At 44.8% G+C, this 15,776-nt stretch overlaps 1 protein-coding gene across 1 annotated transcript in view; it reads right to left on the reverse strand.

Annotated features, from left to right (window-relative positions):
* The window catches only part of CDK6 (cyclin dependent kinase 6), a 93,712-nt gene that overhangs the window by 53,329 nt on the left and 24,607 nt on the right, over positions 1-15,776 (reverse strand). The window contains exon 3 of the mRNA XM_072154316.1: positions 4,605-4,740. Coding sequence (XP_072010417.1) covers positions 4,605-4,740 — 136 coding nt within the window. The remainder of the gene's footprint in view (positions 1-4,604; positions 4,741-15,776) is intronic.

Raw genomic sequence — 15,776 nt, forward strand, 5'->3', positions numbered from 1 at the left:
CTAATGAGAGATTTTAAGGTTTTGATAAATAATGCCGAGGTCTCATCCATCTGACAGGTTAAAGGACATCTACCACCAGGATGAAGGATTGTAAACTAGGCACACTGACATACTAGTGTGAGTCCCCTCTTGGAGGATCCGCTCTTCTGCTTTATATGCCCTTCTGTTTAAGAAAACATAGACTTTACAAATTATGCAAATGAGCCTGAGGGGCTCCGAGTTCCATAGATGTTCATGTGAGTCTCATTTGAATAATTTTAGACTAAAACCAAGGAATAAGAAGCTAAAAGAAGAGCAGATCCTGGTGGCAGATGCCCTATAAGGTGCATTATCGGTGATGTCTTCATTGTCTTCAGGTCTCAGATACCTAAAACATCCCAGGACCAGCAGTTATTGTGACCGCCCAACTCCAGAATGGACTCCAATCATTAGAGAGAAGACATCAGCCATATGTTCAGATATCTAAAACAAGCCTATAACTACAACAACATTAAACTGAGCAAAACTCTTTGAAAAAAAACAAAAACCTAAATAAAACTTTCACACACATCCCATACAGTTCCCAGCCTTATTCGGAGAGATGAAATTAGAGACGTAAACTGATGAGACTATGAAAAAAAAAAAAATACAGAGAACAGACTTTTCCCATTCTGACGACTAATGCTGGCGGTATAAATCCTGAAGGATATCATATGACTTTATGTAACCGGAACCTCGGAAAGGGGTAAAATGCACAGCTGTCACCCAAGAAATGGCCGACTTACAGAAGACAATTACTGGGACCACATGATCCCTATCACCAGGAGGTGTCTCACTAAGAAGAGAGCTCACCATAGTCATATTACTACAAGTATGGTGCGTCTGTAGTAGTGGATAAGGTAACATGGAGGCGTGGCAGCGCCATACTGAGACGTGGTACCTCCTTAATGGATATATAGTGTTGTAGTAGGATATGAGACTAGTGTGAGGGTATGTGGAGATGTAGGGACTCTATAGTAGTAATACATTGGGGCACATTTACTTTACCCGGTCCTTCGGAGTTCCCGAAAGTGCATTGTCCGTCCGGAATGCCCTGTGCCGCGATTCACTTAGATCGTGCGCCCGATATCCTGCATATGTCTCTTCCCCGGTCAGGTCCGCCGGAGTTCACCTTCTTCTTCCCGGTGCATGTAAGTGCATTGTCTTGCGACACAATTTTGAAGTTAAATTCCGCAGTTTGTCCGAATCCGTCGGCCCGCCCACCGATTTCTGTCGCATGAAAGCCGGCACGATTGCGCCAAAATCCGATCGCGTGCACCAAAACCCCCTTTTAAATCCCTGTACCAGCAGCACAAAATGGAAATCGACGGGTTGTCCGAGGAAAGTGCGGTCCGCGGGGGCCCTTAGTAAATAAGCCCCTATGTCTTCTGTATGGTGTTACCGATCTAGTTATATGGTTTGGTCACATGTCTGACAACAAAGCAGGACAAAACTGTTGTCTGTTTCCGAGGGTTACCAGCAGAATTTGAAACTCCGCTATAAATAGGAATATAGAAATGTTTTTCAGCAACAGTGAATGATAACTCATAGGCGACCCATCAATAGAACGTGCTCAGAGATGAACGTGAACCCCTGAAAAAGCTTAATTGAGAAGGTTCACGGGATCTTGCTCATGAGCAATACAGGTGGTCCCCTGGATTTTGGTAAGTTACTGTACTTTAGCCCTAGGCTGCAATAATCAGCTATAACAGATATCACAGGTGTCTGCAATTAAGATTTAGTGTTAATCCTGGTTCTTATGACAACCCAACATTTTTAAAATCCAATTGTCACAGAGACCAAAAAAATTTTGACTGGGGTTACAGAAAATAAAGTATACAGTTCCAACTTACATACAAACTCAACTTAAGAACAAACTTACAGAACCTATCCAGTACATAACCCGGGGACTGCCCGTAACCTTGTTGCCCGGGATGAGATGATGGGGCCCAAAGGGAGCCAACCACCACAAATCTATCTATAAAGGTAGATCGGGTGGTAGGTGGATCAATGGGACTCACCATCTTCGGCGCGCAGCTGCTCGTAGCTGCGCGCCCTCGTCTGACGATCCTGCAGTCTGCGCATGCTCCGAAGCCGGGGCTGCACAGACACGGGCCTGTAGTTCTGCGCATGCGCAGACTGCAGGATCGTCGGACGAGGACGCGCAGCTACGAGCAGCTGCGCGCCGAAGATGGTGAGTAGGAGGGGTAAAGTGGCTCCCGGGGCGTGGAGTAGCTGCGCCATGTAACCTCAGATGCGGCTACTTCACGCCCCATTAGCCGCATAATAAAATTAGCATAAAAGTCAAATAAAAGTTACTAAAAAAAGTGCGGGGACGTGAGGATTAGCCCTTAAAAGGGCTATCCTCACGTCCCATTGATCCACCTACCACCCCATCTACCTTTATAGGTAGATTTGTGGTGGTAGGTTCCCTTTAACTTCCGGTGTGGAGCGTTGTCGCATCCTGTTTAGTTTTCTTTGTAGATATTAAATTTTGTTATCAGACTTATTGGGGCTTATTTACTAAGATTCCGCGGAACGCACTTTCGTCGGATTTTGGAAATTTTCGGGATTCACTGCGCTTTGACAGCTATTTGTTTCGCACGTGATTGGATTTTGGCGCAATCGCACTGACTGAGAGCGGGATTTAACTTTAAAATTGTGTCGCAAGACAATGCACTTACATGCACCAGGAAGATAAAGGTGAACTCCTGGGACCTGCGCGGGGAAGCGACACGTGCAGGATATCGGGCACATGATTTTAGTGAATCGCGGCACAGAGCATTCCAGTCGGACATTCCGGATTAGGGAATGTGCTAGGGACTGGTAAGTAAATGTACCCCATTGTGCTTTATCTCCCTAATGAACCTCCGCCCTCCCCCCCCCACCCCCGAATTCCGGAAAACCGAACAAAGACACTTACCACAATAAGCAACTGGAAGTCCTGGGCATGTGGACTCACAGGGACTTTGCGGTTTGGACCCTTTATGTAAGACAGGACCGAGCTGAGCCCAACAAACTATTCTGATGCCCCTCCCTTACTTCCTTTACTCCCCCAGGTCTTCCGACCTAAAATTTGCGTTGTTTACCCTAATAGAGGGTCTGGTTTCATATACTGTTTAAAATATAGAAAAATCAGAATGTAGAAAGAAGACAAAGTAAGCGCATTACATTCCCAGTACAAATCTTTCCAGGGTTTTGGTACCAGTGAGTAGGGATCATCACAGACCACTTAAAATTACGATGATTACATTTGGCATTTTACAAATGGCTGTGACAGCAAAACGCACACATTTTGTGTATAAAAGTCAAGCGTAAGGCTACAATAAGCGCCCACTTCATGCCCATGGGACTCTTCTGATGTGGCCGGATCTTTAAATTCCGACAGGAAAAATGTTTTATTAAATGCTGGAAATATTTTTCCTGGCAGAGAAAAGGGACTTTAATTTTAACAAGCTTTCCCCCATAGCGGAGATACATGGTGGGTGTGTGATGGTAACTTACATTACATGGCTACAAGTTTGCACTGGAGAAATGATTTTACTTTTTTTTTTCCGCACCTTGGATAAAGCAATGCCCCAGACACAAAATTTCTTAAAGGGATGGTGCGATTCTGACCTATGTCTTAAATAAAACTTGTGACAATGAAAGGGGTATTCTCATCTAAACATTAATATTTCATTTAATCCATATACACATTTCTTCATTTGGATGTATTTAAAAAAAACATATAGTTGTCCTTGGATACGACCACCACTGCTGAAGAGATTGTGCAAAAAAACCAAATAGCTTTTGCATATGAAATGTCGAGTTACTGCATGTCCCACAACCATCCTGTGATAATAAACTCTGAATCTAGGTCAGCTGCCTCCTCAATAGCACAGGGTGCTGGGGTGGTCCAATCCAAGGACAGCAATCTGGTTTTTCAGGTACAATGTGGTTACAGTTATGGGAAAAATATTTTCACACTGGTACATTTATTAATAACATCCAATTAAAGAAATGTTTACATATGGCAGTAGAAATTTGCCCAGATGAGAAAGCCCCTTTAACGGTTGCTTGGAGAAGAAACGATCCACTCTAATCTGTAGGAGAACCTGGTAACATGTGATGAATTTTGCTTCAGCGCCACCACAGGTATATTTAGCATTGCATAGTAAATTAAAGGGAACCTGTCCTAATGGACCTGGGGTTTAGTGTCCCAAACCGCCCCCTATATGGTCATATATGGTAAGGTGGTTTAGGGTCCCAAATTGACCTGACAAGTCCTCTTTAAGGGGCAGTTTAGGGAAAGCACTAACTTGCTGGGTCCTTCGGTAGAGGGCAATCTTTGTAACTTCAGTTGAATCAAATAGGACTCAGATGAGGCCTACCAGCTCTATTAAAGGGGGCAGTTCCCCAATTATTAATGATCTAGTCAAAGGATAAGCCATTGATTGGTGATCAGTGTGGGTGCTACTGATGACTTCTCTAGGTCTAAGTATTCAAAATCCTGTCAAACCCATATAAGTATGTTAGGTTCTCTGGGGCTCAATAGATTTATTTAGTGCTTATTTTCGGAAACTTTTTTCCGCATAGTTAAATACCTTTATTGTTTCGTTGGGAACTCCCGGCTCTGGCACTTTATCCAAATAAGTTGTCAAATCCTGGTCGACATGTTCAAACACCAGTGTAAGCTTCGTCTCCCTGTCGGTCCGTGAAACTGTACAGACGTCAAATAACCTGCGCAAAAAAAAAAAATGACAAAGGCAAAAATATTTAACAGATGATTTCACTTTACAAATCTTATAAATATAAAATACTAGCGTCAGTCATCAACTTAGAGGCAACCGGTCATTTAAGGGTTCTCAACCTGAAGTGTCCGTAAACTGGATAGAAATAGCTGGGATCCCATCTCCTACTCTCCTGTCATCAGCCGTTTTCTGTGGTGAATAGAGATAAGTGGACCCAATGGTCGGGTTCGGCGTTCGAGTTCGGCCGCCTGATTCGAATATATTGCCGGACTGGATGTTCGCCCGTCAATTGATGCCCCTAAAAGCCATTTTAACCAAATGCCAGGCTTCTATCATCCCCATAAAATACATGTTATCCTATCTGGCATCAGAGGGTGTGTCCCAGTCCCTCCCATCTACTCCTCCTCATGCCATATGCATCCGCATAATTCAGCACGTCATGTGACCAGGGTGATGTCATCTAAAGTCCTTTACCCTGTCACATTTGCAAAGTCTACCCCATGTATGTATCCGATCACATGAATTCACGGCAGCCTCCATTGACGAGTACTCTTGCCCATCCTCCATGGAGGCTGCTGTGATTTCATGTGATCAGATACATACATGAGGTAGATGTTAATGTTATTGGGTAAAGGACCTTAGATGACATCACCCTATACACAGGACATGAAATGCTCAATGATGTAACAGAGCCCTCTCTCAACGTTCCAGCAAGTCACAATGTGAAACATACGACACAGCCATTTCTACCCTTAATAATAAGTAAATAAGGCTGTATATGTCTGTAGCTGAATATTGGCAGTGCTAGTTCCATACAGCAGCATGTCCTAGCAGTGAGACCTGTCAATCAAGAACAAGGAGGCGGGGCAATGCAAGTAAAATCATTGACTATAAGTTTACAAACTGATTTTTCAAAGAAACCTTTTAGGGATAAGGGCAATAAATTTTAATTATTTTTATGAAGTATTTATTTTGGGTGGGTTCATTTAAGTGGCAGACCCCCCCCCCCCCCCCCCCGAGGGGATATTACAGAAAAACAGAAAACCCCTTTAAGTTCCCCCATTATGAACATTCCAGCTGGCCAAGACCTTTCAAAATGTCTAGAGAATGATTCAAAGTGACATCTGTTCTGCCTACAGCTAGGTTTAAGTTCACTGTAACCCGTTTAACGACACAAAGATTAAGTTATATCGTAAAAATGAATTTGGGAATTGCCCGATTACAGGTCTACGACTGTCCGTTGGTAACCTATGTTAAACATCTTTATATAATGGGTGCGTGGAATGCAGAAGAACTGCCTATAACCCAACACATGCAAATACTGAGGAACCAGGCAGGTCTCAACAGTGTAGTATAAACACTGGAAAATATTCCCCCGCTGTATGATTCCTTTGTGTTGACCTACATTTACTTTAAAATTTTGAAAAACACCTCGCCTGCCAGATATTTAGTACACTGGCAAAACTAAGATCCCCCGGTTCTAGGCCATGTACATAACTTGAAGCCTCTTTTTCCAGGGGGCCATCGGAGGTTACTCAGTGATGGATAGAGCCTGTAATCCAGGTATTGCATTTGGAAGGACAAGAAGTCTTAAATCTGTAACCCATACGGTATACGTTTTTTTTCTTAAGCAAATAAAATGTTCCTTGAACTGCATTACTAAAAAGGTAAGCCAATGGGGCAAATTTACTAACCCGGTCCAGTCGCCATCGCGCCGCGAGTTGTCCGGCGCTGATTCGGGTCTGCCGGGATTCACTAAGGTCGTGCGCCCGATATCCAGCAGGTGTCGCTGCTGCGCTGAGGTCCGCCGGAGTTCACCTTCTTCTTCCCGGTGCATGTAAGTGCTGATCTTGCGACACAAATTTTGAAATTCCCTGGTTTTTCCGAATCCGTCGGGTTGTCCGACACCCACCGATTTCTGTCGCTTGAAAACCGACGTGCCACAATCTGATCGCGTGCGCCAAAATCCCCGGGCAATTCGGTGCAACTCGGAAATATTCGGGAAACCCGACGAAAGTGCAGCATTCGGACCCCAAGTAAATGAGCCCCTACGTGTACATAATCCTGATGGCTGAGTGGCCACTTTAGCTATTGGAGAGTTGTCTGCTTGTAGACGGTAAAGAGGCCTTTACTTCAAATGGACACGTGATCCACTTCAAATGGACACGTGATCCACTGGCCTACAAAAATATCATTAATGATACAAAATTCAACCAAGAATTTCGAAAAAGAAATTTCTGGTCGTAACCGTCTCAATATCTTCCCATAAAAGAGATCAGAATAAAATATTTTTGTGGTCCAAGTTCAGTTTAGTAGTTTTGGGTATAGTGGACACGATATAGGACCAGATCGGGCTAGCCTCTGCTTCACATGCCCATTCATGAATCTTGAGGGCCCTATTGCTTGTTCACCAGTTCTCCTTTCTTTGCGTAGGTACAAAGCACTACATACTAGAAACACCTGCCTTGTTGGAGATGCTCTAACCCAGTCTTTTAGCCTCCACAATTTGATTCTTATGCTTGCCTATTTTTTGTATTTTCACCACATCCAGTTTGAAGAACTTACTATTCACATCCTCCTTGACAGGGGCCATTGTAGATTGACTATTAAAAGCTCTATGTGCCATAAAACTAAAAAAAAACTTGCTCTCTTACAACTCACGTCACAGAAAACCTATGGGCTCCTTGCCACTAAAACCATGGAATACGACCCATCTTTGAAAGGGGCCAACAAGTGTTTGTTAGGTCTCGTCAAAGCCCACTTGAGGTCAAACTGTAGGCAACATATTTCTTGTTAGGAGAAACAAAGTAGGCCTTTTCGTATTATAAATTTATAATTGATGATGATGGTAGAGGATTAGCAGTATCCCGTAAAAAACAATCATCTTGGAAGGATCCTAGGAAGGAGGAACAGTGGGAGGAAACACATACAAAGATGTTATAGGAGAACCTTCAAATTAGGGTTCCATTCATAGATCTTCTTTGGTTGGCATCTTTCATGGTTCGTGACTTTTATTGGAAAGGTCTTCACTGTTTCATCACAAATTAGATCAATTAAAGAAGACTTTTTTTTTTTTTTATTTGATCCTCGCCAAAATCAAGATGTAACAGAAGAAAGAATATTATAACTCCTTGGTTACAAAGATCATAAATTATAGATATCGTTCCAATAACCATGTTCGAAGACTTTTACAAGGTGAACCTTCCACTTGCTCTGGTTGGCCATCATTCATGGTTCCTGACATGACGCAACATCAACTTTATTGAACGGAACAGTCTTTGGAAAACGGTTCTTCAAAAAGTAGAAGAATCAAAGTTAAGGTTTTCTTTTAATCATCTCCTATATTGAGATGTCACTGGAAGAGGCAAATGCTTAAGGACCACAATGTTTTCTGTAACTTTCCTATAATACACAACCCTCCGGTTTTAACGATTATAGGATGGAGGCATCGGTCAAGACTTAAAGGCAAACTTTCAATTTAAGTTTATTTTGAGTTATCGTCTCTGGTTAGAATCATTAATGGTTTCTGACGTGATTCAGCATCAACTTTTTAGAACTGGAAAGATTTTCAAATTAGAAGTTTTTGTCGAAATAAAGAGGTTACTGGAGGAGGCACATGTGCAAGGACCACACTATGGGGATCATTTACCTAGGGCCCGATTCACGTTATCCCGATGTGTTACCCGAATATTTCCGATTTGCGCCGATTTTCCCTGAATTGCCCCGCACACGATCGGATTGTGGCGCATCGCCGCTGGCATGGACGCGGCGGAAATCAGGGGGGCGTGGCCAAACGAAAACCCCACGGATTCGGAAAAACCACCGCATTTTTTAAAAAAAGTGTCGCTCAGCACATGCTTACCTTCACTCAGCCCGGCTCGGTGTACTCCAGTGCGTTCCGGGGAACTTCAGCGCAGCAGCGCCACCTGGTGGACGTCGGAGGAACTGCCTCCGGAAGACCCAAATCCACCACAGAGAACGCACCGCTGGATCGCGAATGGACCGGGTAAGTAAATCTGCCCCAATGAGTTATCTTCTCTGGTTGGCATCAATCATTGTTCCTCATATGTAACAAAATTTGATTGATTGGAGAGTTCTTCACAACATGGTTCTTCAAAAATTTGAGAAACCAAAGCGAGAGGTTTTCCCTCAAGCACTGTAGAGGTCATTGATATAGGACTCTACTGATAGATACACGTCTCATGCCATATAACCCCTTAGATCTAATGATCACTGGATGGAGGCACAGTTCACAAAAACATGTTCCAGGAGTTTTATGCTTTCCTCGATTTATCTTCTCTCATTGGCATCTTTCAAGGTCCCCGACACATAACATTAAATTTTATTGAATATGGAAAGGTTCTCGCGAAACACGTCTCCTCGAGCTTAAATTCCACCAAGGTCTATTTAGTTTTATCACTTGACCCAAATATTATTATTGAGACACAACCTGTATGTTCGAGCACCGCTAACACAGAATGAATGCAGCTATATAAGTCTGGAGCGAGGATAGCATCATTAGGTTTGGAAAAAAAGTATCTGAACCGCACACATGGCTGATGTGGAAAGGCACACTGAAGTGAATCACACCATTAATTTCATCAGTCATTGCCTTCTACGTCAAGAGTCGCACTGCAACACCAAAAGACGTTTACAAATGTGCGGATGCATCTAACCATTGCTGAGCCTCAGCGCCACAAGTAAACAGGTAAATGTTCCAGGGATTATCCATGTCTGTAATGGAAAACTCACCAATGTGGTGCACTGAGAGGTGCTATAATATGGGACTTTCCATCTAATTATGCCTGAAGTTAATTAAGATAATTGCATTTACGGTAGCCCAATCAGGAGTGAATGATGTCTGCAGGGCCGATATTGTCACAAATCTCCATAGTGACTACAAGACTATACAACGAGTCAAAGTAACTTAAAAAAATCATATTAAAGGGAACCTGTCACCAGTGACCTCATTTTCACTAAAGACAGGTTACAGGAGCCCATTACAGCTGCAGTGCACATCTGCTTTCTCTAAGTATTTGCATTACAATATAATTGTGTATTATTACTTACCATGCACCCGGACAGAATCCTCCGTGTAGTCCCAGGGGTTTGGCTTTGGTTTGGATGCACTTCAAAAAATAACATGTGACGTGTCTGTGCTGCAGACTCCTCAGCTCTCAGCCCCCACCTTGTGCTCCTGGACAGCTCCTCCCACTGCTCCTTCACAGAGCTCACACCCTGGTGTACAGGAGCACAAAGGTGGGGGCTGAGAGCTGAGGAGTCTGCAGCACAGACAAGTCACGTGTTGTTTTTTGAAATGCATCCAAACCAAAGCCCAACCCCTAGGACTACACAGAGGATCCTGTCAGGGTGCAAGGTAAGGGTCCACGGCCGCAGTTTAGTCGGATTTTCCAACATTTTCAGGGATTGCACGGACGTGACAGGTATTTAGCAGGGGATTGTGTCGCACGTGATCGAATTTTGGCTAAGCTGCGCTGCTTTCATGCGACAGAAATCGGGGGGGGGGGGGGGCGTCGGACGATCCGACTGATTCGGACTGAGCGCAGGATTTAACATTCAAATTGTGTCGCAAGACAACGCACTTACATGCACCAGGAAGAAGAAGGTGAACTCCGGGGACCTGAGCGGGGAAGCGCACATGCAGGATATCGGGCGCACGATCTTAGTGACTCCCCGCACAGTGCATTATACACGGACAATGCACTGACATGCACCAGGAAGAAGAAGGTGAACTCCGGGGACCTGAGCGGGGAGCAACACATGCAGGATATCGGGCACACAATCTTAGTGAATTGCGGCAGAGTGCAGGATCGTCGGACAATGCACTTTTGTGAACTCTGCAGGACCAGGTTATGTGCCCCAATGTTGTGTACAGAACATGAAGCACAGAGGGGTGGTCCATGGTGGTATCCAGAAGTAGAACTATAATAACTGGTATTAGCCTGGACTTCTAATGGTTTGCTTCTTCCCTTTATCTGCTTCCTGATACTTTAGAATTTTCAATAAAGAATGATACAAAAAATGGCACAAAAAGGTAAAAGTACTAAGTGCTTAAACACCTCTTTACTGCATACAAGGTGCGAATAGCCTTTCATTTTATGGTAATAACATGTGTACTTTTCCATGCCAGCTTTTTATTACAAGTCCTGGGCTATTATAACATTTATTTTGGTATGTAACATTCGGCAGCCACCTCCAAACCAGCTTGTGTTTGCATGCAGCTGGTGTCACAGTGACCCGATGTCACCAGTGGTTTGTTTGCTGATACAATTTTGACCCAGTGGTTTGTAAACTTTTCGCTATTCAGTTCTGCTTGTTTTATTGGCTACCGTCTCCTATTTAGCATATCCTGGAACATAGCAATGTCTGTGTGCGGCTTGCAGAGCTACTGCTCAAAGTATGCTTTTCCTTAAAGGGATTCTCCAGGAGGAGATAAACAAGGGTAAAACATCAGAAGACTGGAGCTCTTCATACTTCCTAATATAAAATTCTGTTACATCGAATGTTCATCGAGGAAGTCAGGGACCTTGTGACATAGGGTGAAGACACACATGGCGTTTTTGGGCCGTTTTTACTAAGTGCGTTTTCAGATCGTAAAAAACGCATCCGTTTTTGTCCGTTTTTAATTGCGCAAATACGGAAAACCGGACAAAAACGCATGCGTTTTTTACGATCTGAAAACGCACTTAGTAAAAACGGCCCAAAAACGCCATGTGTGTCTTCACCCATAGGCTATCCTGGATGTTTAATGCATTATATTTTTAGCTACAACTGACACCATGATCGGCTGGTTGAGTCTACGGTGACCTACTTTAAGTTTTCAGTAACCAAATCAGAAGGCTAATCAGTTTCCCCCAAAAAATGTATTTGTAAACGCCAAAACGGAACATATCGGTTACATGATCGACACCAATATAGTTCGACAAACCCAAAATCTTATGGGGGAGTTGAGTTTCCTTCATGTCTGTTTATTTATTTTAAAAAAACAGCCCAAAATTTCCAGCCAAGCCCCATAGGCTCTGTACCCACCACGGATATTGCCACAGATCTGAAATCAATAGGTAAAAGCCACGTCCTTTTCACAAGAGTCGCACTGTCGGGCCGTGGAAAAAAAAAGCAACCAGGGATTTTTGGTCAAAATTCAAGACCGAAACAGCGGATTTTGCCCCTGTATTTGACCCCTTTATGCAAACATACTGGTCTAATTTGAAAATGGCTAAAGATCTGGGAGCCAAAAGCCATCCAAATGATGTAAAAATGATCAAATCAAGATAAGATATTGAATATAGTGAACCAGGGGTAGTGGACCCACTGGACCACCACGAATGATGACGTATGCCGACACCTTGGGACAGGAGTCTAAGTGGTACCTGGTTTTCACCACAGCCCCTTGCAAAGCGGGTTGGACTTGCTGTGGCGTGGTACCACCTGGTCGCTCCACAGGCGCGACTTTGTCCGTGGTGGCGGCCAAGGTATAGTACAAGATCTTAAGGCAAAACCGTGGTCAGGGAGAGGCAGGAGGTCGAGACAGGCAGCACAGGATCAGGGTCGGGGACATAGCGGTAGGTCAGGACAGGCAGCAGAGGATCAGGGTCGGGGACATAGCGGTAGGTCAGGACAGGCAGCACAGGATCAGGGTCGGGGACATAGCGGTAGGTCAGGACAGGCAGCAGAGGATCACGGTAGTACATAGCGGTAGGTAAGGACAGGCAGCACAGGATCAGGGTCTGGGACATAGTGTTAGGTCAGGACAGGCAGCACAGCATCAGGGTCGGGGACATAGCGGTAGGTCAGGACAGGCAGCACAGGATCAGGGTTGGGGACATAGCGGTAGGTCAGGACAGGCAGTAGAGGATCGCAGTAAGGGACATAGCGGTAGGTCAGGACAGGCAGCACAGGATCAGGGTCTGGGACATAGTGGTAGGTCAGGACAGGCAGCACAGCATCAGGGTCGGGGACATAGCGGTAGGTCAGGACAGGCAGCACAGGATCAGGGACGGGGACATAGCGGTAGGTCAGGACAGGCAGCACAGGATTAGGGTCGGGGACATAGTGGTAGGTCAGGACAGGCAGCACAGCATCAGGGTCGGGGACATAGCGGTAGGTCAGGCCAGGCAGCACAGGATCAGGGTCGGGGACATAGCGGTAGGTCAGGACAGGCAGCAGAGGATCAGGGTCGGGGACATAGCGGTAGGTCAGGCCAGGCAGCACAGGATCAGGGTCGGGGACATAGCGGTAGGTCAGGACAGGCAGCAGAGGATCAGGGTCGGGGACATAGCGGTAGGTCAGGACAGGCAGCACAGGATCAGGGTCGGGGACATAGCGGTAGGTCAGGACAGGCAGCAGAGGATCAGGGTCGGGGACATAGCGGTAGGTCAGGGCAGGCAGCACAAGATCAAAGTCAATAACGGAACTGGGGTCACAACAGGAAATCGCAGAATAGGCACAAGGCATAGATAACAAGCTTTCTCAATGGCTATGAGGCAAAAAGGTCTGGCGGGGTGTGCAGGAAGAGGCTGGCTTATAAGGAATTCCAGGAATGACCACGGGGGCGCTGGAGCACGGAGAGGGGAACGGGTGAGCCCACGACACGAGACGTTGGTCGCCGGAGCACCCGTGACAAATAGCATTAGGTCATGTCAGGAATAAACAGTTATCGTATTTCCAGCTGCTACAGGACTACTCTCAACTAGTCTAATGCCTGTGGATAGTACAAAACTGTGTGACACTTTCAGAAAGCAACATATTTTTTTAAATAAATTTTAAATTTTTTTTAATTAAAAGCTGCACTGTGCCTTTAAGAGCCTAGCTATGTCCCCCTTAGAGTTCCCCCACGTAATGTCACGGCAAACAGTACATTCCCGACTCCTTCTGCCAAGTGAAAACGAGAACGCTTTTAGTCTACAAATGATTGAGGTGGTTTTTTCCCTAATCAAATTAAAGCCGCCAAATGTTCTTTTCAAAGGTAACTGTCTACGCGGCAGCTGTATGCAAACCACCACATCAAATGTGGCCTGAAAAAAAAAAAGTATATAACGATAGACTTCTGTCCCCTCCACCGCTTCACTCGCTCCAACGAGACAAAAGACGCTTTACAGCTAATAATTACATTCTGGGGAAACCGAGCAGGCGTGCTTAACCCCTCACACGCTGAAAAGATATGTTTTCACGTGCAAGTTGATCACTGGGTTACATTTATTTGCGGTAAAAACGCAGTCGGGGGGGGGGGGGGGGGGGACTGCAATAATTCAAAATCCGATCCAATATCAGTACAAAGAACATATGAGTTATTTACATTTTGGCCCACATTTATTAAAGTTTTCTGTCTGAATTTGCACCAAAAAAAAGGGCAAACTGCTTCAACAAGATCCAAAAAATGTGCACCCTTAGGGTGAAGACACACATGGCGTTTTTGGGCCGTTTTTGGGCCGTTTTTACTAAGTGCGTTTTCAGATCGTTAAAAAACGCATCCGTTTTTTAAAAACGCATGCGTTTTTTGAAACCGCATGCGTTTTTGTCCGTTTTTCCGAAATTGCGCAATGAAAACCGGACAAAAACGCACCCTTAGGGTGAAGACATACATGGCGTTTTTAGGCCGTTTTTGGGCCGTTTTTACTAAGTGCGTTTTCAGATCATAAAAAACGCCTGCGCTAAAAAACACATCTGGTTTTTAAAAACGCATGCGTTTTTGTCCGTTTTTAATTGCATAAATTCGGAAAACCGGACAAAACCGCATGCGTTTTTTACGATCTGAAAACGCACTTAGTAAAAACGGCCTAAAAACGCCACGTGAGTCTTCAGCCTTAATTTAACGCGAAACACCGGCGGCTCGTTCCCGATCGCAGGCGTTTCCATAGAAACGCCGATGCGATCGGGCCGAGGCCCGCCCCGGTGGGCGCGACTTTGTCTGCGTTTGCGTTTGCAAGCGCAGACAAAAGCGCCACGTGTGGCGCCGGCCTTAGGGGTTGTTACTGCTTAGTCAGAGTTTGCGCCACATTTATTACTGACGTGCGGCACAATTCTGCAGCGTGAACAAAGTGCACAAAAAAAAAAAAATGGTGCCCACCTTGTTTTCTAGAGTACAAAGCATACGGGCGGATGTGACAAATTTTGTGACTTTTAGCCCTTTCTCTACCACTCACGGCAGAAAAAGTGGAGCACGGCAGACACAAAGCCAAAATTCAACTAACCAACCAAATGGCAATTATAGGAAAGGTTGAACCTGGGGTCCATTATATTTCTGACACACCAAAATTATTAAGGGTGCGTTCACACATTCAGTCTTTCAGATGCAGTTTTCAAAGCCAAAAGCAGGTTTCCACTACTGGAAACTACATTGGAAACTGCATCTGAAAAACTGGACGCGTGAACGCACCCTCAGAGATCAGAATGGTCGGTAATTCTGGTGTGCCTCCCAACAGATCCACTGATGATAAATACACTGGGGCAGATTTATCAGACATGTCTGAGAGCGGAACTGTTCTAGATGTCTATGACAACCAATCAGAGCTCAGCTTTCACTTTCCCACAGCTGTTTATAAAATTAAAGCTGAGCTCTGATTGGTTTCCACAGGCAACTAGAACAGTTTTACCTCAGAAACCTCTGATAAATCTCCCCCATTATGAGGCTCTGGGGCTAAAAGTTCAGAGGGGATCATGGGAACAGCCTCAGCTAATGAGTGGCCCTTTTGGATAAAAGAACTTCCATTCTTTTATTTTCCTCAGATCCAAGGGGTCCCATTGACTGTAGCAGGTCCCATGACCCCTGTAACTTCTAACCAGGAGAAGTGCCCAAAAACAGAAGTACCAGAGCGACACAGAAACTGGAAGCCATAATTATGCTTTCTTTTATTCCCCCAAACTTGTTTTCCGGATTCCTGGAAACCTCCTTTATCAAGGTTTAAAGGGGATGTCCTAAGTTTTAGTGTTATCCCTTCTCAACAGGAAAAGGGATAAAATTCTGATTATTGGGGGATTCCCACTATGGCCAGTCCCTGAAAATTA

This window comes from Engystomops pustulosus, chromosome 5 (genome assembly GCF_040894005.1).
Source record: "Engystomops pustulosus chromosome 5, aEngPut4.maternal, whole genome shotgun sequence".
In the NCBI taxonomy this organism is placed as follows: domain Eukaryota; kingdom Metazoa; phylum Chordata; class Amphibia; order Anura; family Leptodactylidae; genus Engystomops; species Engystomops pustulosus.